Source organism: Mus musculus, chromosome 13 (genome assembly GCF_000001635.26).
Source record: "Mus musculus strain C57BL/6J chromosome 13, GRCm38.p6 C57BL/6J".
Classification (NCBI taxonomy): domain Eukaryota; kingdom Metazoa; phylum Chordata; class Mammalia; order Rodentia; family Muridae; genus Mus; species Mus musculus.
This window is the reverse complement of record NC_000079.6, coordinates 104,139,631-104,162,748: the sequence shown is the minus strand read 5'-3', so window position 1 is coordinate 104,162,748 and position 23,118 is coordinate 104,139,631. Positions and strand designations below refer to the sequence as shown.

Below are 23,118 nucleotides of genomic sequence, written 5' to 3'. Positions count from 1 at the left end.
AGTGGATTAGCTGGATGCTCAGGGACTTGGAAAGAGCGTGATTTTTAAGTTGCTGAAAAAGACATCTGGAGAAGTAGTATGTAGATAGATCTCTCCAAATAGGCAAAGGATGTGAAGACACTTGTGTCTTATGTAAATACTTATCAAAAGGTGACTTCAGCTGAGGAGTTCAATAATAAAGTAGGTAGGATGACCTACCTGTTCTGTAGACAGTCAACCTCTTTCCCCAGCCATCCCTGTCATTGTTCATGGGCCCATGAACAAAGTGGCCATGGCAGCATAGAAGGGAATTAATTATGCATGGGCTTGACAGCATGGGCTTCCACTCACCCAGGCTCACCTGGCTGCAGTTGCTGCTGAGTGCTAGGTCTGCCAGCAAGTATATTGTCTGGTTTTGTGTGTGTCAGCTTGGCACAAGCTAGAGCCATCAGAGAGGAAGGAGCCTCAGCTGAGGAAATGTTTCAATGAGATCCGGGCAAAACACGCATACACATGAAATTAAAACAAAGTCTTAAGGGGAAAAACCACCCATGTTGTAGCTGAGCACTTTGACTTGTGACTGCAGCTCCAGTACTGGAGAGGTGGGGACAGGAAGGCCAAAAGTTCAAAGTCATAGTTAGCTACACACAAAGTTGAAGGCTAGCCTGAGCTATATGAGACTATGTCTCAAAGGAGAAAAAAAACTCTCAGATATTCATACTGCAGTGTAGACTTACTTCCCTGCTTTCTTGTTTGTAACTTTTTACTCCAGGGATGAAAACTTGAGTCTTTTGTTACCCATAACCATATGTACATATATGCCTATTTACATCAATGCTTAAATACATTCATGCATACTATACACATATGTATACATATGTACATACTTGTCTAATCACGGCATATACACAAAATGAATTAAAATGAATTTCATAGCCCCATGAAAAGGAATGCATGAACTCAATAGCTTGTTTTGTCTTTTGACATAGACAGTGGTCACGATTCTGTTTTTCAAATGTGTTGGGTGTGTCCCTACTTTTCCTCCAGCTGTGCTTGTGGTCTGCACTCCGGCACTGTTACGTTCGTATGGTGCTGTTTTATTGGTGTTGGATGTTCCCTACTTTCTGGTTGATTTCATTGATGTTTGGTATTGCAGTGAGTATATGTGTATATGTGTGTATATGTGTATATGTGTAGTATGTGTGTATATGTGTATATGTGTAGTATGTGTGTATATGTGTATATGTGTAGTATGTGTATATGTGTGTATATGTGTAGTATGTGTGTATATGTGTAGTATGTGTATATGTGTGTATATGTGTAGTATGTGTATATGTGTGTATATGTGTAGTATGTGTAGTCTTGCAGCAGTTCTGAGCATGAGAGATATACGATGCCCTTCCTTTCTCCCAACTTCCTACTTTTTGTTCCTCCCTTGATCCTTTTTTCAGTTTCTTTAACATAACATATATTAATTGTATATTGTAGTGGGTTTCCTTACGAGATTTTCATATGACACACCATTACCCCTCATTAGCCCTCTCTCCTCCCCTCTCCCTGGTCCTCTTCCTCTTCCCAGATAACCAGTCAGTTATCCCCACTCCTCTCCACAGCGCCCGTCCATTCCCTGTAAATGTCTAACAGCCTCATGGACTCCTTACCTCTTTCTTTCAAGGCGGATCTGCAGACGAGTTCTCAGCGTTTAAACCTTTCAGCCTCCAATGCTGCTGTGGCTGAACTTAAACCCGACTGCTGTATTGATGACGTCATACACCATGAAGTAAAGGAAATTGGGACTCACATGTAAGAAAAGTTTACCGCTTCTCAAAAACTTCTGCTCATTTATTAATTTACTTTCCTTTTTCCTCTTTTTGTCTTTTGCATATTTTTAATATTTATATATTTTAAATATATCTATAATAACACGTGAATGTGCAATATATTGAAGTATATTTATATATTTTAAATATTTATTTATTTATTTATTTATTTGTGTTTTACCTATTCACTTTTTATCCTTCACATTGCCCCCTCCTGGTCATCCCTTCCCACAATCCTTCCCTCTACTTCCCCTCACCTCCTGTGTATTCCCCTGCCCTGGCACTTTAAGTCTCTGTTAGACTAACTAGGTGCTTCTTCTCCCACTGAGGCCAGACAAGGCAGCTCAGCTAGAAGAACATATCCCATGTACAGGTAACAGCTTTAGGGACAGCCCCTGCTCCAGTTGTTCAGGATCCATATGAAGACCAAGCTGCACATCTGCTACATATGTGTGGGGAGGCCTAGGTCCAGCCCTGTACGTTCTTTGGTTGGTGGTTCTGACTCTGAGAGTTCCAAGAGTCCAGGTTAGTTGAGTCTGTTGGTCTTTCCCGGGTTGGTCTTCCCGTATACCCTTCAGGGCCCACAACCCTTCCTCCTCTTCTTCCATAAGAGTCCCCAAGCTCCATCCACTGTTTGATTGTGGGTCTCTGCATTTGTCTGAGTCAGATGCTGGGTGGAGCCACTCAGAAGACAGCCATGTTAGACTCCTATATGCAAGCATAACAGTATCATTAATAGTGTCAGGGATTTGTGCTTGACCATGGGATGGGTCTCAAGTTGGAGCAGTTCAACCCTCTGAAACTATTTAGGCTTCCAAAGCTCCCAGGGACCCCTAAAGCCAGTCCCAGAAGCCGACTGTCTCTTCAAAGTATTCCTCATTCCTCCTGTCTCTGCTTCCACCATCGACTGTGCTTCTCTTCATTGTATCCATTAACGCATGGAATGCAGAAACATTTTACATACAAACTTGTACCTAGCTATTTGATCAGCGATTTTCCACCAGCTCTATTGAAGGTACTTTTTACTGTATACTCTGAGATTGATATGAACTTTGGATTAGAATTCCCTAGAGGTGAGTTTTCTGAACCTTCATTTATTAATCGCTTAGCACTGGAGAGATCCCCCACTAGTGCTGCAGACCCTTTCTGGTCCCTGTCTGCGTAGAACGGGTTTCTGGTTGCAGGCTCCTTTTTTAAAAACAGTTTTTCAGCAGGGGCTCTCCCGCTGTGCTTGATTCTTGGCTAAAGTATGGGCCACTCTCTGGCTCCACTAAATCAGCAGATAAAGTTTTAGCCATTTTTATTTTCCAACATGAAACACAAAACAGTCAGTCATTCAGACAACGAAACAAAAACATACATGAATTGACACATGGACAGGTTGGTGCGCCAAACATAGACAATACAAAGAGGGTAGAGAACTTCTCCTGTAGGGGCCATAGAGAATAAAACAGGGTGTCTCCTGATTTCTCTCTGTCCCTGGGAGAGTTCCAAAATCCATTTTCCTCTATCCTTTTTTCCTTTCCTTTCCTTTTTTTTTTCCTTGCTTGTAAGAGGCAGCTTATCAAACCAAGATTAAAACCCAAAATTCTCTAACAGCTTTTGGCAAGCATCCAAAACTTCCAATTTATTTAAACATTTTACAGCCATTTGCAAAACCTGCTCTGCCCACTCTTCATTTTCTGCAACCAACAAAAATGAATCATATATGTTTGAAGAAATGATTTCCTAACTTCCAATAAAGCCTTATCTATGAATTTTTGGCACAATGTAGGATTGGGGAGTTGTAAATAAGGTAACAGTAAGAAGTGACCTATATTTTGACCTTTATGAAGTCTCTTTTTATACTTTAACCATAATCTAACCATAACTTTTAATTTTACCTAAAGTATCAGAATCCACAACTTGAAGTTTTTCCTATAACTGGGGCTGTGTCCTATAATGAGCTCCACACAGTTCCTGAATGGGGCTAAGAGACTGCCCCTGTAGTTTTTTGTCTTACCCGATTCTTTAGTGAGCGGAGTCCCATCTTTATGGGACTTTGATTTACAATCATTTCTCCAAGGTTCTCTTCACCACAAAGTGGGCAGACACCTGGAGAAAGGCCATTCTTGTTTCCCAAGGGATTTTTACAATTTTTCCTCAGGTGCCCCGGTTTTTTACAACCGAAAACATGTAATTCCATAAGTATTTCTGACATAGGCGCTGAATTTCTCCCCTTTCATTGCTGCGGCGTAAGCTATCCCCTGAATTATGGCTGGTGAGGCGTCTACACATGCTTTAATATAATCTTGTAGGGAACCTGTCTTACGGATTGGTCTGATCAGGTCTTGGCACAAGGTGTTCGAGTTTTCCCAAGCCAATTGTTTTATTAATATATCAGTCCCTTCCGAGGGAGGAAGCATCCTAGAAACTGCCTCTTCCAATCTAGCCACAAAACTCTCATAAGACTCATCGTGCTTTTGCCTAATTCCTGAAAGGACTGTGGACTTAGTCCCAGGCGGGGGTAAACTCTGCCAGCTGGATACGGCTATCTGATTAATTTTCTCCGACACTGCCTTTGAAATTTTCAGTTGCACTGCTGGTTTAGCATAGTCCTTTTGCCCAAGAAGCATGGACATCGTGGGCTTAGTTCCACGTTTTGATGAAGATCTTTCCTGTGCTAACTTCTTAGCCCTCTCTTCATACTCTCTTCTCCAGAGAATGAAATCTCCAGGAGCGAGAGTAGCCTTTGCCGTTTGATGCCAATTGTAAGGAGTAAGCCACTGGCTTGCTACTACATCTAAAACCTGTAAGGTATAAGGTGCTGTAGGGCCCAGTGTCTTTACTGCTGACTGTAATTCCTTAAGAGTTTTTAACGGCAAAGGTTCCCATTGCTGCTCACTGCCTTCTGTGCAAATTACTGGGCAAGTGAGAGTAAAGTCTCCTTGTCTTTTTGCCTCTGCCACGGCAGCATCAAAACCAACCGGCGGCAGAAGCCTACGTGGTTTTGGTACAGGTTTACGAGTGACAAGTGCCACGATTAAAGACTCCTCCCCACTGCTGTCTTGGTGGCTGTGAAAACGATCTCTTCTTCCCTTTAGTTCACACTTCGCCATTCCCTCAGTAAAGTCCCATTCATCATCACCTTCATCATCAGTTGTCTCTGGTTCACTTTTTTCTAGCCTTTTCTCTGTTTTGCCTGTATAGCACGATTTCTTTTTACAAGCAGACAGTTTCGCTTTCTGATCATCAGAGGGCTCTGAAGGAGCTTCCTCTGCAAGGAATTCTGTTTTCTCAGTCAATAAATCCCTCATTTGTTGCCACAGAATAAGGGCATTATTGGGGATTTCCCTAGATGAATTTTCCTCATGGAACTTCCTCATATCTTTACCTACTCACTTCCAATCCTCCAATGTCAATCTTCCCACCTCTAGAAACCAGGGACTGATTTTTTGCATGAAATCATAACATTCTTGTAAGGATTTATCAGAGACCTTTAGGCCTCTGCCAGACAACATGTGCTTAAAGACTGACAGAAACAATCTTTTCCCTTTCGATTCTGATTGCCCCATGATAAGACTTACTGGTCCTTAACTGATCTACCTATCAGCCCGTCTGCAGCATGGTGACCAGATCCTATCCTTGCCTGAGAAAATAAAGAAGAGAAAGAAAAAGAAGGAAAAAGAAATAAAGACTAACCTGCCCCGGTGTCCCTGATCGAAGGCGCCAAACAGATACAACATGAAAACAAACAGATACAACATGAAAGAGTGTGTAGAATCTGAGTGTCATTCATTCGCCAACTCCTTCACCCACCTTCAACCAGAGACCCGTTCTACACAGACAGGGACCAAAAAGGGTCTGCAGCACACTAGCCTTTAGAAATTCTGATTTATCTATGCCTTACAAAGCTGTCTATAACATAATCCACCATCTATGTCAGTCTTGCTTCTCTTCCTGCACTGTAGTCACGTGGATCTTCTTTAACTCCAAGCTCATTCTGTAGTATGAAGTGTGTTTGCTTACAAAGAACTACCTGTGGCCTTTGTGTGATTTCTTATATCTCAGAACTAGGTGACTTTCTCAGAGAAACTTTCCTGCATTTGTATATAGCTTGTAGAACCTGTGGGTTTTCTATCCTTTGTCTTTATAGCTGCTATGGGTTAATATATAAAGTCTATGTAGCCAGTGTTTCCCAGTGAAGTACCAGAATTCAGTGGTTCATCTTCACTGAAGCCGAACCTCCTGGGCAGTTGTGTAGCCCTATCCCATAGGAAATGGATTAAACCACTTTAGAAGACCCAGAACTCGATGCTAGTCTCAAAACCTATAGGAGATATAGCGCTTCTCCTGTGAACACTTCTAGGACAAGTATTGTGCAGGGGTTTGGTTTTATTGCTGGGTTTTTTGATTTTGTGTGTGTGTGTGTGTGTGTGTGTGTGTGCGCGCGTACACATTGGTTTGGGTTTTGGTTGTTTGCATATAGTTTGGGGTGTTTTGTTTTGTAGGGATGGATTATCACTGTTTGGTCAAGTTGCTCTTAAACTTAATACACAGAGAAGCCGCCCTGTAGCTGATGATTCTCCAGCCTCCCCTTCCCCTACCAGTATTTGAGGCGCATGGCAACAACTCTGGTATTAGTGGAGCAACTCACTGTCTACCCCATTATCAATCAAAGGCACCAGTATGAAGGAGAAGCTAAATTACCCAATTTTACTAAGTTCTATAGAACTATTAAAAAATTAATGTATTTTCCCATCATTTTACATGCATATGTATGATCTATGCTTATATTTCTCAAGCTTTTATGCTTCTCAATTTACTGTGAATATTTTTCTACATCAGTCAGTATCCTTAAAAACATGCTTTTCTAAATATCTGCCTCTTATGTGTCTAGTCAGTGTGCTTTGTTTACAGAATATTTTCAGGTTTTTTTGTTACTATAAACAAAATAGAATCCATATTCCTATGAATACTTGAAGTAGATGTTCTGTGGGAATCAACAGTCTTAAGGCTTAAACCACAAGAATGTTTCTAAATTCCTTTCACCGTCTGGCAATGTAAAAACACATAAGTTTCTATAATTCTCACCAGCCTAAGGGATTCTTGCCAAACCTTGTCAGATTAAAAGTATTATCTCATTGTTTTAGCATCTTTGACTATGTTGTGTAACTTACCATTTCACAGTTTTATTAACTAGTTACAGGACTGTAACATATCTGTGTATTCTTTTCATAAAATCATGATGTATTTCTTTCACATTTTGAGTAATACATTCCTGCTTTCCTGATTGAGTTAGAAAAACCCTGTGTATGTTAACAATCTAGCCATCTTAGTGTGTTACTAGAAGTATTTTTTTCCCAACCTTTTAATTGTTTTAGTGGGTTTTGTTTTCTTGAGACATAGTCTCGTTGTGTATCTGTGGCTGGCCTAGAACTCGCAGAGAACCACTGTGCCTCAGTCAGTGTCTGCCTACCAAGCACTGGGATTAAGGGATGGGCCTCCACACCCAGGTTTCCCGGTGGTTTTTATGGAAACTTGCACACCATTCTCCGTTGTAACATGTTACCTCTTCCTGGCATTCCCTTTAAGAAGCATATTTCTTCCTGGCATTCCCTTTAAGATGCATATTTCTTCCTGGCATTCCCTTTAAGATGCATAGTTCTCGAGTGCAGATGAACTCTTCTCCTTGCTCATACGCTTACTCTGTAAAAGAGCCGGCATGTATTCTACTTCTAAAGGAAGACATCTGACGTTCTTATTCTGAAAAGGATAGGCATCTTCTTTTCTTTTTTTTTAATGTGTGAGAGAGAGACTGTAAATAGAGTCCGTACATGGAGTGTGTGCAGTGGCAGTGGAGGCTGGGAAGCATAGTGAGATCGACAGGAATCCTGCTTTGCCCAGCAGCAGCAAGCTGGGAGCCATCTCTTCATGCCATGCCATTTCTCTGCATTCATGTGTATTTATATCCATATATACTAAAACTTCACATTTTTTTACATTTATAAGTAGAACTGAAGCATGTTAGATTTATTACTAAGACATCTTTCTGTTTCAGCTTGGTGTGTGCTGTGAGTTACACAACGCAGGGTGGAGAAAAAATGTACTTTAGGAAATTCTTCAAATTTCAGGTATTGAATATGGCAGAGCTAAAGTTGTTCTCAAATGCCTTTTATTTTCTTAGAAGTATAATTATTCCTCGTTTCTCTGGGAGAAATGTTTTAAATAGAACGAATAGCTCACATCTTGGATTCATTTTATAAACTAGTGTTCAAAAGTCAGACTAATTTAAGTTCAAATGAATTATCACCAATGTAATATTTTTATAGTAAAATGAAGCATTTTATTGAAAATTAAAATCTTGTTTTATTAATGAGGCAACATAAAAATCTAAAAAGGGATAAAGTGAATGCAGAGCCTAAGGAGGATTATTAAGAATAGCATTAAATTTTGAAGGAATAATTTAAATGAAAAAATAGATTGTTTTACATGAATATTTCATAAACACTACAAAATCTTTAACAATTAAAATTAAAGCATAGCTTTGAGTCATTAAAGCCTGTGGTTTAAAACAAATAAAAATCGTCGAATCAGCGTTTCCTGACCAATGTGCTTTGTTTGAACTAGGTTCTCAAACCATTGGATGTGAAAACCAAATTTTACAATGCAGAGGTAAGTGTGAGGCATGTAATAAGATTTTAGTTAAACATGAAAATCTCCACTGAAAGTCAGAGCTATTTCCTGTCTTGTCGAAGTGATGCTACTAGGACTGAAGGATTTGCGATAATGAGCCTAAATTCCAGTAGGAACTGGCTTTCGTTGAAAGTGTTTCTTATTCTGCTTGTTTCAACCTACATGTGATCAGTATGTCTCAATTTCTGTTCTGGTGATTTTCTGGGACATTCAACCCTTTTACACAACTGCCCTACAGTCCACATGATGGTGAGGAGGGTGCTTTCACACACTAGCAATCTGCTGAGTACTTACAGTGGCTTCCTGGATGTTTCTAGATTCAGGTGATGGGTGAAGACTTAACGTCCATGGGAAAAGAAGGGCAGCAGTGCCCCCGGGAAGTCCATCTCCCAAGTAGAGCCAGGCCCCCGGTGCTAGAAAGCTAGAAAGCTAGAAAGGTGGGAGAGCCTCGAAAGGCAAAACTGGAGAAAAACGGGACCCAAAGAGTAGAACATGCTCTGTCCTTAGCCTAGAGAAAAGTCAAGTAGGATTCATCCTAACAGTAATGATTTTATTGTTTGGATTTTCTCAAAAACTGTAAATTACCTCCATGGCTGTAGAGAAATGATGTCAGGTGGATGGTGAGTTAAGGCCCGCCTGTGATGCCCAGTGGGCTAGAGCTCACCCTGGGATGTACAGTGAGGCTCTCGTCATGAAAAGTCCTTTTAGCCCTCCGATAACTTGAGAATTGCTCAGATGCTGTTTTGGGTCCTGAAGATTCTATGATCAGAAACCTGCAGCCATGTCCTAGGTCTCACTCAGGACAAAGCTGACATGGTAGTTAGACTTAGTCAGCAGGCGCAGTAACTAACCTACCCTGTAGGTACATATTAGAGAAAAGGGAAAATGCACGGTTATTCACAAAGTCACAATGGGGTAAAGGTTGAAGCAAACTAAATAGAAACAAAGCCTGGACAACTCACTGTGATGGCAAAGGTTTTCAGAATTACAGGTTAGGCAAGTGCTCCGCAGCCAGGAGCAGGGGTCAGGCAGATGGTGAACTTGAAGCAGCTGGCAAACCACATCATCGGGAATGGCTGATAGGTAGTTCTCTATGATCCCTGGGCCTTGTATTCGTCGAGTATGTTTTGTTACTATTTTTAATCATGCTAATGTGAAACTGGTTTCACGAAAGATTTTGCTTCAGTTTTTTAAGCTAGGAAAGTCTTACAGGGAGATATACAAATTAGTAGATAGGAGTCAAATATTTGGTCACCTGCTGAATTCAAAGCCCTGTGTCAGATGGGGAAGTGAAGTAAACATAAGTGTACGGCTTTCCCAGCCTCAGAAACCTACTATGGTGGTGGGGACTGCGTAATATGGCCATAAGATATGTAATTCTCTACATTCCAAACTGTGATGTGTATTCATACTCTAGGAGCATAGCGGTGACAAATGACTCCCAGCTATACATTTGATGAAGGAAGTGTCATTTGACATTGAACATAATCTAATTTTAAATATATATTTATATAATGCATACTAGACTGGAATCTAATAACAATAAGAAGAAGATGAACTGAATCGTCTGGAATGGTCTATCTCAGCATTTCCTTACAGATGGCCTATAGTAACTTTATGATGACTGTAATCACCCATGATCCTCCTCTAGGTTAGGATTCCAGCATTAGGTTAATTCAAGAGCAGCTTTACAGTGTTCTGTCCTAAGTGTGGAGGAGAGTGTACTTCCTGAGGTAGGAGAGTGGCAGGACGGGTGCTGGGTGCCGAGCGTGTGCAACAGAACAGCATCAGCCAGTGTGGAAGGCAGATCGGCAGGCACGCTCTGCCCTCAGGCTGCCCTTCCTGTTGGTGGCCATTGATGTCCTCAGCCTAGTCCTCTTCTCTGCCCATTGTCACATAACTGTAGCCATGTCGCCTTTTAGAAAAGTAGTTTCTCATATTTCTGTATGTTGCTTCCTGTTTACTTTCTTGTTTACTAATGCTGTCTTTAGTAAGTAAAAAAATGCAGAAATGCATTTTATTTTAAAGTTATTCTTTTTCTTTAACATTTAACTCTGATTTTTCTAATTTTTCTTTTTTATTTTTCCATTAGAGTGACCTCAGTTCTGTGGTAATTTCATTTTTTATTATAAATTTATATGCTTTTCTCACCCCTTTTTGACTCTGCCTAATTAATCTCTCTCTACAAAACATAGTGGAAAAACAGTTAGTTGTGAATACTCAATCTGTGACCTCCAAAAGAGAGTACACAATTTGAGCATACCTTTTCAATTGTTCGCCTGTGAGATTAAATTGTCACTTTGACATGATTGCATTCTCATTTGTAGTGTCTTTAGTGCTTTTTATAGAAGACACCTATAATCGCGTTCTCTTTTATCTTTGGGATTTTTAATATCTTGCTGTGAAATACCTAATTATCTTCCCTTCCTTACATAGAATATACACTTGAAATTCATTTTGAGGTGCACAGTGGTTGTACATCTGTGCCTTTAACAAAAGCAAGCAAAAGAAAGCAAGGTTCCCACAGTGGCTGAATTCATATTTTCCACCTTCTGTTTACAATAAGCAGTGTTTGCTTATTATTTCCCTGTGTATAACAGCCTCAGCAGCCTCAGCACTAAAGCCTTGTCCTCATTTTCCAGACGTTAAATGACTTGGTACTAACTGTTCAGACTAACTTGATTTTCCATTATGCTGCTTTCCTTTCATTTTATCTAAGCTGTTCATCATGTTATACAGAGAAATGCATTTTAAAAATTGAAGTGTGGGCTTTGGTTACTTTAAGAGCAATGGATTTATGGGATATATTCACTTTTCTTCCCAAGAAAGGGTGATAGAAAGATGTGTTTAGATGGTGCGTTGTTTGAGCCAGCTGTGGTGGTGCACAGGTGCAATCAGCAGCAACTGGGAGACAGAGGCGGGCAGATCTGTGAGTTACCCCTTGGCTGTGTCGTTCCAGGACGGCCAGAGCTAATAGAGATGCTCTGTCTCAAATAGAATGGAATGGGATAGAATAGAACAGAACAGAACAGAACAGAACAGAACAGAACAGAACAGAACAGAACAGAGTAGGAAAAAAAGAAAAGAAAGGTACATTGTTTTAATTCGAACCCATGTCTAAAGGCTAAAGAATCTGTTTTAGGCACGTTAGATTATAATTTCACTATACTTTACATGATTTGTCACTTTTCTTCGGCATTTAAAAAAGCCCATAATTCCTCAATTTGAGGGCATAGTTAATTTCAGACTTCTATAACTGAAACTTTTGGGGAAAAATAATTTCTGAATACCCTTGGTATAACATCTTTATTCTTTAGTCACCCAAAGGAGACCCAGAACCTAAGAAGTATAAAATTAAAGCTGTTTAACAGAAATAAGCAGGGGATTCAATGTTTTTGTAAATTGAATATTTAAGTTACCCACTGACCAAAATGAATGACATCATTCTGAAATAGTTGAAAGTCCAAGAATACTCTGTGACAGGTTTAGAAGCCATACCGTCATCAGGCTATTTACGTGCCCTAGTTTTAACCTTAAATATCCGTATAACATGAACCCAGAAGTGACTAAGACCACACATAAGTTACTTTAATTTTAAAAATTACACCCTAATAGGTATAATAAAGGATTATTTATAGCTAGTGGTCTCTATCTAAATTGAAGTAGTTGCATGTTATTACATTATTCCAGAATACTCAAATGAAGACTTGGTTGTCTTTCCTCAGCGCTATCTGAGTACACCCATTACGCTGAACTTCCTGATAACAGCTTAGCATCTGGTCAGATTTAGATTTTGCTGTTGTCACAGGAATGCTAGTCAAACTCATGCTTTTGGAGTGAATACAATATATCCAAGTTATCCCACATCCATTGTTTGACAGGGCATCTGTGGACTAACACCTCACTTTGCTCCTGTTTATTATGTTAGGAGGAAGATTTCTTTTCTTGCATTAATTGTGATAATTTTGATTTGCAGGCATGAACTAATCACATTTGTGGTTAATACTTTTTATATAAGTAAGATATTTTTATTAAGGTTAATACTTTAAATATGGTGACATTTTGGTGGATTTTTTTTTCCATATCCTCAGACTGATGAAGTATTTCTTGAAGCACAAATTCAGAATATTACAACCTCACCAATGTTTATGGAGAAAGTTTCACTAGAGCCATCAATAATGTACAATGTAACAGAATTAAACTCGGTGACCCAGGCTGGAGAATGGTGAGTACGAAATGTTTGCTATTATTTGGAAAGATGCAGGCTTTTCTAGTGTAATAGATTTATTTTATAATAATTGATGGAAATGTTTTAGAGAAATTTTAGATTAATCAAAACCTTCCTAAGAAAGCAGAAGTCCCCCGGGCGTGGTGGCACACGCCTTTAATCCCAGCACTCGGGAGGCAGAGGCAGGCAGATTTCTGAGTTCGAGGCCAGCCTGGTCTACAGAGTGAGTTCCAGGACAGCCAGGGCTACACAGAGAAACCCTGTCTCGGGGACAAAAAAAAAAAAAAAAAGCAGAGGTCCCACAAGCAAGCCCTCCTCGCCAGTCAGTTTCTTTCTCCTCTTGGTTTTTGTTTCCTCGAGTGCATTTGTTTTAGAGCCAGGCTCCCTCCACGTTGCCAGGCTAGGCTCAAGCTAGCTTCTGCCACATCTTCCCAGGGTGCATCACACTCCATGAACCCAGCTCTCCTGTCTTGTGTTAATGTGGCACATTTTACGATCCTTTGGGCCAGTATCGATTCCTAACACAAGCAAAGTCCATAGTTGAAGTCTACTGTGTGTGATGTACACAGTGTAAGATTGGCCAAGTCCATAGTAGCACATGTCTGCCATTACTAAAGAGTTCTCCTCACACCTGCTTGTACATCCCTCTGTAAAAGTAAAGAGCCCACCTTCCCTCATCTTGAGTTGCACTTTGTCTGTAGCCCAGGCTGACCTGCCTGTCTGTAGCCCAGGCTGACCTGCCTGTCTGTAGCCCAGGCTGACCTGCCTGTCTGTAGCCCAGGCTGACCTGCCTGTCTCTGTCTGTAGCCCAGGCTGACCTGCCTGTCTGTAGCCCAGGCTGACCTGCCTGTCTCTGCCTCCTGAGCAGGGAATCAAGGCGTGTGCCCCATCGCCCGGTTGTACTCCTCCTCTTACCTTTCAGACTTCATCCAGATCCATCTGAAGCTAATGATTGTTACCCTGCAAGTGATAAACCTAAACATGGGAAGGGCAGTGGAAAAGATGCTAGGAATTAATGTTAGGGTGAGCGTGAATTTGACAAAAAATATCTCAGTATAAGAAGAAATGGACATCACAGTGGATGATTTAATGATTTATGAAAAGTAGAATGTCTTTCTATTGCTATTTTGGAAAATAAGGGACAAATAAGTGTATTATTAATGCAGATGAGGAAGTAATAGCTGGGTGGGTGGCTGATTCTCTTAGTAATGACATCCTCATATGGTGGTTAGATACTGAAAAGTTAATCCTCTCCGTGACTTTCACTGAGAAAACAAGTTTCCATTCTTTCTTCATTTTGAAAGCAATTCCTAAAGTTAGGGCAGTGTATCTCAAGGGTGGCAGTGTAGATAATGGAACAGCACTTGCCTGGCATGTTCAGCACCCTGGGCTCTGTCCCAGCTCCACACAGAGAAAGAACATGTTGCTGGTGTTTAAGCTGTTTTCTCTCTATCCCGTGCTTTCTTCCTTTGTCATGGAGAGAGAGTGCTGGGGAAGAGCCAGCGCCTCACATATGCTGGACAAGTGCTGATCACTGTGATAGCACAGCTTCTTTTTCACTTTTGAGACAGAGTCTTATTAAGTTGCCCACGCTCTTTGAAAACACTGTCTCACCAGGCAGATGTTTCTTTTCATTTGGGTTGAAACCTCTGACCACTCCTAGGTATCTGGGCAGCAAATTGCCCAAAAGAATTAACTGTATGAATAGTGTTGCCTTCAAAAAGATACTTAATATATTTTTCTGTCTATTTCTACACTGGCCAGCATATCTACATTTGGGTCCAGAGGATATTTGCAGCCAATGGATACACGCCAATACTTATACTGCCTAAAGCCCAAGAAGGAATTTGCAGAAAAAGCCGGCATAATTAAGGGAGTGACAGTAATTGGGAAACTGGATATAGTGTGGAAAACAAATCTAGGTGAAAGGGGACGGTTACAGACCAGCCAGCTTCAAAGGATGGTGAGTCCAGAAAACATTGAGTGTGGGTTGGTGTGAGAGGGCAGGTGAGTCTTACACCTCAACACTGAAGAGCAGAGGCCATGAATCACTCATGTCTAGAAAATCCTAAGAGTTGTGTTGATCCATAGGTAGAAAACTAGTGCTGAGATTAATGGAAAACGCGTTCAGGTGTTTGTTTCTATTTAGTACATAAGTTTTTTGTCTCTTTTTTTTTTTTGGTTGTTTTTGGTGGTGGTGGTAATTTCACCAAACAGGACTTAAGATAACTGCGTATGAGTTATTCTTATCTCTCTAAGCCATGCTCACTGCTCATTTGATGCTCATTACAGTGAGGCATTCTGGGAGATGTCCTGAACTTCGTAGGATTATGGCACTTACCAACTCAGTCCACACTGCTGTTGTTTTTGTTTTAAAATGGGCTGTCATGTGCATCCCTGGTTGGTCTGGAACTGGACAACACTTTGAGATCAGATCCCCTAAATCCTAACTCATTTCTTGTCTAGAGGCAAGATTCGTCTTAATTCTACTGAGTCTGGAGTAATTGTATCGGAAACAGTCCAGGCCTGCAGGGTCCTTGTAGCTGAGGTCACAGCAAAAGAGGTTAGAGTGAGAGACTAGGCCAGAGCCGCGGTCTGTTCTCAGAGCGCCAGCTGTGTCTGTTGAGTAAAGGTGCAGACACCTTCATTAACCGTGAAAGGTTTTTCTAATTATGTGTTTTTACTGTTACTTTTTTTCACAGGCTCCAGGTTATGGGGATGTTAGGCTGTCTTTAGAGGCCATCCCAGACACTGTAAACCTAGAAGAACCTTTCCATATTACCTGTAAAATCACAAACTGCAGGTAATGCCAATGCGTGGAGATGGGCATCTGTTTATACTTCCTTCCCATGTCATAGTACTAAAGAATGAGCCAGCAGGGTCTTCCGCGGTGACAGATACATTTCTCTGATAACTTCTGTGATAATTTCTTTAATATTAACAAGAAAAAGCATATAGGTTAGAAATTGATTCTGACTTTTTTACCTTTTGCCTATTTTCTTTGGTAGTGTTCTCTAAGACAGTTTTGTTATGTAGCCCAGGCTGGCCCTGCCCTTGTTTTTGAGACAAGGTCTCCCTGTGTATCCTTGCTTGCCTGGAACTACTATGTAGACCAGGCTGATGTTGTTAATAGAGATCCAATGGCCTGTGTCTCCTGGAGTGATGGCATTAAAGACATCCACCCCTCCCCCAGCTGTTAAGCAGTTTTGGCAGTCAACAGAAGAAGCAAAGGATATATAACTTAAAAGATATAAAGCCTAGAATTACATCCCAGCCAGGTCAAGTTGATGGTTCTTATATGATTTGCAGTATACTGTTAGTTTGGGTCTTGCAGTAATATTACAGCAATGAACTACAGCTCTTTCAGAATACCCGTGTGATCACTTCACTCTCATATTCAGTCAAGCACTTAGATTTAAGGAAATAGGAAATAGCCTTCAAATACAGAAAGGCCTGACTCTCTGTGAAGCTACATTTACTGCTACAGTTGTTATTTGAGACAGTGTCTCCAATCCGGCCTGGCACTAAGCTTCTCGAAAGCCGAGGAGGCCCTTGAACTTCCTACTCGCACTTCCCAGGTGCTAGGTAGGATCACAGGTGGGCACCACCACGCTGTTCATGAAGCACTGGGATCAAACCCAGGCCTTGTGGATGCTAGGGGAACGCTACCAACTGAGCCGCATTCCCAGCCCCTCAGACTTTTCATAGACAATTTGACTTTAGTTTTGTGGTAGCGTCCATGTATTGCTGTTCCTCGTCATCTCTGACTGGCCTGGGAGTTATTCACAGGGGGCAGATCTCACACCTTTTCCATACCGTGCTTGCAAGTCATAAAATTTCTGTGAACATGCAGGCAAGGATATGCAAATATAGGGTATGTCCAGGGGATTTGAGGGTTTTGAGTGTTTCAAATAAGCTCATTAACTAACAAAGCATTGTTAAGTTTTTTTAATTAATTTTTTGATGTTCATTTTAATGTAATAATTCAACTAAGTTTTCTAACTTACTTAAGAGTTTCAATTTCCTCATGTATAAAAATCTGACCCAATCTACATACATGTGTATACAGATACAAAACATGCAATAGAAAACATTACAGCAGCAGAGAAGAGAGAGTGGGGTGTGGCCCAGCTGTTGTCTTCCTAAGCTGTTTCAATGCCCTGATTTTGATCTCTAGCCAGAATTTGTAATACCAGCAATTGAGAAACCGAGGGAAGAGACCAAAGGCTCAAGGCCACCTTCATCTACCAAGAGAGTCTGAGGGCAGTCTAGAGTACAAGAGACTCAGTCTTAGGAGCGAGCTGGGTTACAGCACTTGGCGCTAAGCATGAAGACCTGAGTCTGAGTCCCAGAACCCATCTGCTAGAGTGACTGAAGAGTGAAAGAAGACCAGCTCTTGCTGCTTGTCCACCGACCTCCACGTGCACCGTGTAGCACATACACATCTGCACAGAGCACACGCAAAACAAGTGGATGTGAAAACACACGGAGTACGTTGTTATAGAATTGACTGAGAAAATCATGTTGTACATGCTCTCTAACACAAAGAGCATTTTTTTGTTTTTGTGTTTTTTGAGACAGGGTTTCTCTGTATAGCCCTGGCTGTCCTGGAACTCACTCTGTAGACCAGGCTGGCCTAGAACTCAGAAATCCGCCTGCCTCTGCCTCCCGAGTGCTGGGAGTGCTGGGATTAAAGGCGTGTGCCACCACACCGGGCTGCAAAGAGCATTTTTAATTGTTAGGGAGATCGAAACATTTAAAAGCAAATAAAATTTCAGTATGTAAGTTAAATTTTAAGTCAATATTGAAATTGGAGCCAAATCCTAAGGCACACAGAAGCCAAGGAACTAAAAGTAAAGGAGAGACTAGAAAAATGTTCTGAGCCTGTTAGCTAAGTGGGTAAGATGAAGTGCTGCTCGTCAAGTCTTGTCAGGGAACTCAGTGAGCAAGCGTGAATGGCTGCTCCTTATGACCCCTGTCAATCATTTCCTAAGTTAGCCGCATGCTAAAAGGACAGAGATTTTTCATGACAAGGACTAAGCACCCATCCGTTGTCCTTCTTTCCTGTGGAGTTCTCAGTAGAACGAGTAAGAGACATAGCAGTAAGATGAGATTCAAATGCCTTAGTCTAGACAAAAGACAAGGCCAGCATCGGCGGCAGCAGGGAGCCCGCGAATACTAACAACGGGAAACCCACCTCAGCAGCCGGCAGCTGTGCAGCTACTGCAACCCTGGAAGATGCTGTCCTTTCATTTTCCCTATCGTGCCTTTTGGTTGATTTTGCTTTCTGAGACAGTACCTCTTTGTAGCCCAGGCTGGCCTCACACTGGCTGAGGCTAGCCTCAAACTTCTAATCCATCTACTTTTAACTCCCAAGTGGTCCCTCGCTCCTTCATTCTATCTTAGGCTGAGTAATGACATGCTCATTTTAGGAATGTGATGGTATCTGCTTAGGAAATAAACAGATTTATCCTGGTTTCTGATTGTTTCAGCAGTGAGAGGATGATGGACCTCGTGCTGGAGATGTGCAACACCAATTCCATCCACTGGTGTGGGATCTCAGGACGACAGCTGGGGAAACTGCACCCCAGCTCCTCGCTCTGCCTGGCCCTGACGCTCCTGTCCTCAGTACAGGGGCTCCAAGTACGTGCTGTTCAGTGATTTCAACCGGGTGGGCTAAGTCATCATTTCTGATAGCTGTATTTTCCATGGTAATTATCAATGAGTGAACACTGAGGTGCATCTCATATTTTCTCTCTCTCTCTCTCTCTCTCTCTCTCTCTCTCTCTCTCTCTCTCTAGAGTGTCTCTGGCTTAAGACTCACTGACACATTTCTAAAGAGAACATACGAATATGATGACATCGCGCAAGTCTGCGTAGTCTCAGCAGCCGTGGAAGTGGAAGCCTAAAGAAAATTCCTAATGTTAGACTTCTTGTTTAATCACAGAAATGCTCTCTGTATTTCGTCAGCTTTGTGCAGTGATCAGTAGTGAAAACAAGTATATGTTATTTAAATGTTTCTTGTAAAACAGTTCAATTTTAAACGTTTGTTGTAAAAACACTACTTTTATCTTTCAAATTATATTCTAGAGGAACAAAACATTTCTTTATTTTCTGTATATATTTTGTGTCCTTTAAGATACCTGTCATTTTTTTTGTTTTCAACAAGCTCATCTTTGAGGCTTTTTGTCTAACAAGTATATAAAAAGCAGTCAGCGAACCTTTTTGTAAAGGGCTGGGTATCAGATGTCTTATGCTCGGTGAACAGATGAATTCTGCCATCTGAGTAGGCAGGCAGGTGTATCCGTGGTTGATGGACCTGCTTGCCAAGGCCCCTAGGCTACACACTAACTCTGCTGGAAGACACCATTTGCTTTAGGATTATCGAATTTCCATGATACTTAATATAGAAAGTTAGTTGAACTAATCATGGTCAACTGCATTCTCTTTCCTAGGTGCTTAGTCAACAAAGAGAGGCCTGTGTAAAACAATTCAGCCAGAGAAACATTTCAGTTGTTTTCAAAATTGTTGTATGGTTGCATGTCTGTCTTAGTGTACACATACCAACACACGTTAACAGACACTCGAGAGCAGGCCAGGATTGACTGATTTAATTAGCTTTCAACAATGTTAGCAATTATTTCACTTTAATCTAAAGACTCCTGGGGTCTTCCCTACTGAAGAATAAAGAGCTTATTTTCATAATATACATTTAAATGATTCCAACTTCACATCTGATTTTTTTCTTTCTTTTTTTTTTTTTTTTTGGTTTTTCGAGACAGAGTTTCTCTGTGTATCCCTGGCTGTCCTGGACTCACTTTGTAGACCAGGCTGGCCTCGAACTCAGAAATCCGCCTGCCTCTGCCTCCCGAGTGCTGGGATTAAAGGCGTCGCCACCACGCCCAGCTGTGACTTTTAGCTCTCTATCATGTACTAATATAAAAGATTTATTTGTCCGTTTAATCACAAACATTCGGGGGCTGGAGAGACGGCTCAGAGGTTAAGAGCCCTAACTGCTCTTCTAGAGGTCCTGAGTTCAATTCTCAGCAAGCACATGGTGGCTCACAACCATCTGTAATGGGTTCTGATGCCCTCTTCTGGTGTGTGTGAAGACAATGGTAGTGTACTCACATATATAAGATAAATAAATCTTTAAAAAAATTACAACCATTCATGTCAGGAACAAATCAGCAAGAAAACTAAGGCTTACAACAGCTTTGCAATAGGTATGCATCAAAACGCTTCCCTGTTTATTAGGGAAACAAAACCCATGCTGTTAAATAAACTTCATCCTAGTTTGGCGAGTTCAAAATCCCTACTATATATTAAAAATATAACTCTTGGGCTGGAGAGATGGCTCAGCAATTAAGAGCGCTGACTGCTCTTCCAGAGGTCCTGAGTTCAATTCCCAGCCAACCACATGATGGCTCACAGCCATCTGTAATGGGATTCAATGTCTTTTTCTGGTGTGTCTACAGACAGCAACAGTGTATCCACATACATGAAATAAAAAAATTAAAAGTTCTAAAAAATATAAGTCAAAGACAAAATCTGTTTTCTTAAATGCATAATTATTTATTGCCATGACAAATTGTTTGGTCCAAAATGAAAGGTATATTCAGAAGACTTGCCCCTCACATACATTAGTCATGATTGATGAATGTCTGTGCAAAACAAAATATAAGCAGTGAGAACTGAGGTCCGTTCCTTTGGGCTGACAGACTGGTCAAGTCGTATTTATCAGCATCTTCTTATGACTGAACCACTGTTTCAGTCAGTAGGAATGTACAACTTATTCTGCTATATTCTTTAGGTTACAAAGTCTCTTCTGTGTATACACAACATAGCTGTGTACTATTCATACTTTAAATAAAGGACAGATAATGCCATCTTATAAAGGATCTGAGTCAACTATTATAAAAACTAGATTGACAATTTGATATAGTAAATGAAAATTCCATTTCCATAGAAAGGACACAGTGGATTTTGCATAGCACGGTCACAGCGTCAGCTACACCATTGAAATGGGTTCATGGAAGTCAGGCATCCTAATTAGGACACATGGAAGTCAGGCATCCTAATCAGAACACGTGGAAGTCAGGCATCCCTAATCAGAACACATGGAAGTACTCAGTGCCCTGTTTCTCAACAAGAAGGGGAAGAATACTGGGGAAGTGTCTTAAACTTTTAAGACAGCTAGCACAATCAGACCATACCAAAAAAATTATTGAAATGGCTTGCAGTGTGATGATTCCGATGTGCTGGACAGACCCGAAGAGTGAAGGGTGTCCTGACTGGAAAGAAAATCTGTGGAAATGGGAGACAACATCTGGCTGTCTGGTCCTTCCTTCCCAAAGAAACAAAACTAGAAACGTGCAGTGAAAGATGCACTGGTTCCTGTGTCCCACCTAAGAAGAGCTGCCTTCAGCAAGGGGCATCAGCACATGAAGATAGAGTTCCCAAGCTGGGAATTCTTATCCGAGTCCTACTGCTCACATGAGTTGGGGGCTGTTTCTTCCTTGTCTGCTTCCCGAAAGAGTTAAAGAGAAGGGATATCCTTCTCTCCCAAGACCACTGAAATCATCTGAGCCTTATTTTTTTTTTTTTAACAAGACAGGCCTATTCAGCTTATCTTCTTCACAAAGATTTGTTTCCCAAAGTTGTTAAATACAGAAATCTAGAGCAAGTCATGAGGTTTTCTAATTGTCTGTTTTGTTGTTGTTTGGGTCGGGTTTTTTTTCTACTGGGGTGTTTGGGGGTTTTTGTTTTCGAGACAGGGGTCCTGTAGCCCAGGCTAGCATTGTACTCACTGTGTAGCCAAGAGTGATGCTGAATTCCTGGTCCTGACCCTTACCTCCCACGTGCTGGGACTCACCGCCATTCCCTTTGCATGCAGTACTAGGGAAGGGGTAACCCAGGGCCTCACACATGCTGGGCAAGCACTATGCACTGATCTGTGTTCCCAGGCGCTCTGGTTGTCCTTTAACAGCTCCAGGATCTGTTCCATGGGGCATCTACTCTCTGTTCCTACTTATTTCCTCTCTAATGCAGTGATGGGATACGAACCAAGTTTTTGGTTAATAAGCCAGTTCCATTTGAAATGAGCCTTCTTATCCATCAGTGCACTAAGAGTCCTCCCATCGATAGCTCGTGTCATTTCTTCCTACTAAGCACACGCCAGATGCACAGTGTGGCATCCAATTTAAAATAAGACAGTTGAAGTCTCCTGTTACGTTTAAATTGCAATAAATTAAAGTTAAGCATAAGAACCGACATGCCAAGCCAAACTGCACCAAAGGATTACACAAGTGAGCAATGTTAGAGATGGATGCTTCTGTTAGCCATCAAATAATGGTCAAGAAAAATAGTCATCGTCGTCGTCGTCTTTGATGGGCACATAATTAAATCCCACTTAGGAAACCCGGAATCTGGGGACACGTCAGTGGCTTCTTTAAATGTAACGAGATACTGCCCTAGGTAAGTTTTCCAGCAATGAAATTGTGACATTTAAGCTGTGATAATTAAATGGGGCAGTAATGTCACTGACCTGACCAGCATCATTAAGGATTTCTAAGTATGTTTCATTATGTACTTAACTGGCCATGCGAATGCTATAAACACGAAGCTACAGACAAGCTTAGTTTAAAAAATCTATGCAGAAAACCTGAGCACACTGCCTTCGCTTTCTGGGCATTCACAGTATCTTCCAAGTGCCACTCTCGATAGACACGCGTCACTGATGGTAGCGCGTGCCAGCGCTTCTCTCTGACGTGCTGCCAAGCACGTGTCTTCTAAACCAGCATCGCCCCGCTCAAGACCACTGCCTAGGGAAACCTGCAGCTAACGAACTTTCCAATAAATAGCCCTACTATTCAATAAATATACTCTGTACTAAGTCTAATATACAAATATGATGATAAAAGTTTTAAAATGGATGGACCCTTGTCCCCAGGCTGTATTCACCCTTAACAAGGCTACTGATCACTGCTTTCCAAAGGAGTCTGTCTGGATTACGTTCAAGTCTGCTTGTGGTAAACTATTATCTAAACAGATGTATTCTCTCAGGTTTACACAGGAGACTTTCCTCCGTTATGTTCAGACTCTGTATAGGGTGGGTTTTGTTACTTTGTTTTTGGCTATTATCTACAAGTGTACACGTCAGAATGTTTGTACTGGGGCGAGGGTCCTGGTCAAGTCAGGAGTGTTCGTCTGCACTGCTGCTGAACGATCTGCTCCGGATGTGGTTTCTCAGCTGCTCTATGAGTTCCGGATTCTGCTGTTGTATCTGCTGCGCAAACTGCTGCCCCCTGCAGGACAAAAGCGGAATAAACTGAACTGGAGATGCTGTAGGACTTTCAGAGGGAATTTTTCCTATGAACACAAGTTTTAGAGCCATAATATCACCACTGTTCTACA

The 23,118-nt window shown here is 41.3% G+C and overlaps 2 protein-coding genes across 7 annotated transcripts in view; one reads left to right on the top strand and one right to left on the bottom strand.

Annotated features, from left to right (window-relative positions):
* Trappc13 (trafficking protein particle complex 13) overlaps positions 1–20,596 on the top strand; it is a 36,314-nt gene extending 15,718 nt beyond the window's left edge. The window contains exons 5-13 of one of the 4 annotated variants that reach the window (NM_001093759.1): positions 1,655–1,782; positions 7,840–7,912; positions 8,409–8,453; positions 10,567–10,584; positions 12,566–12,699; positions 14,467–14,665; positions 15,405–15,505; positions 18,198–18,345; positions 18,504–20,596. In NM_001093759.1, the coding sequence (NP_001087228.1) occupies positions 1,655–1,782; positions 7,840–7,912; positions 8,409–8,453; positions 10,567–10,584; positions 12,566–12,699; positions 14,467–14,665; positions 15,405–15,505; positions 18,198–18,345; positions 18,504–18,611 (954 nt within the window). In that variant the 3' untranslated portion in view covers positions 18,612–20,596. Of the gene's footprint in view, positions 1–1,654; positions 1,783–7,839; positions 7,913–8,408; positions 8,454–10,566; positions 10,585–12,565; positions 12,700–14,466; positions 14,666–15,404; positions 15,506–18,194; positions 18,346–18,503 lie in introns of all 4 variants that reach the window. The other 3 variants (NM_025879.2, NM_001360778.1, NM_001093760.1) reach the window with 3 other exon arrangements.
* Positions 20,597–20,887: 291 nt separating this feature from the next.
* The window catches only part of Sgtb (small glutamine-rich tetratricopeptide repeat (TPR)-containing, beta), a 32,139-nt gene continuing 29,908 nt past the window's right edge, over positions 20,888–23,118 (bottom strand). For 2 of the 3 annotated variants that reach the window (NM_001361054.1, NM_144838.2), the window contains exon 11: positions 20,888–23,009. In NM_001361054.1, coding sequence (NP_001347983.1) covers positions 22,898–23,009 — 112 coding nt within the window. In that variant the 3' untranslated portion in view covers positions 20,888–22,897. The remainder of the gene's footprint in view (positions 23,010–23,118) is intronic. The other variant, XR_003950448.1, reaches the window with a different exon arrangement.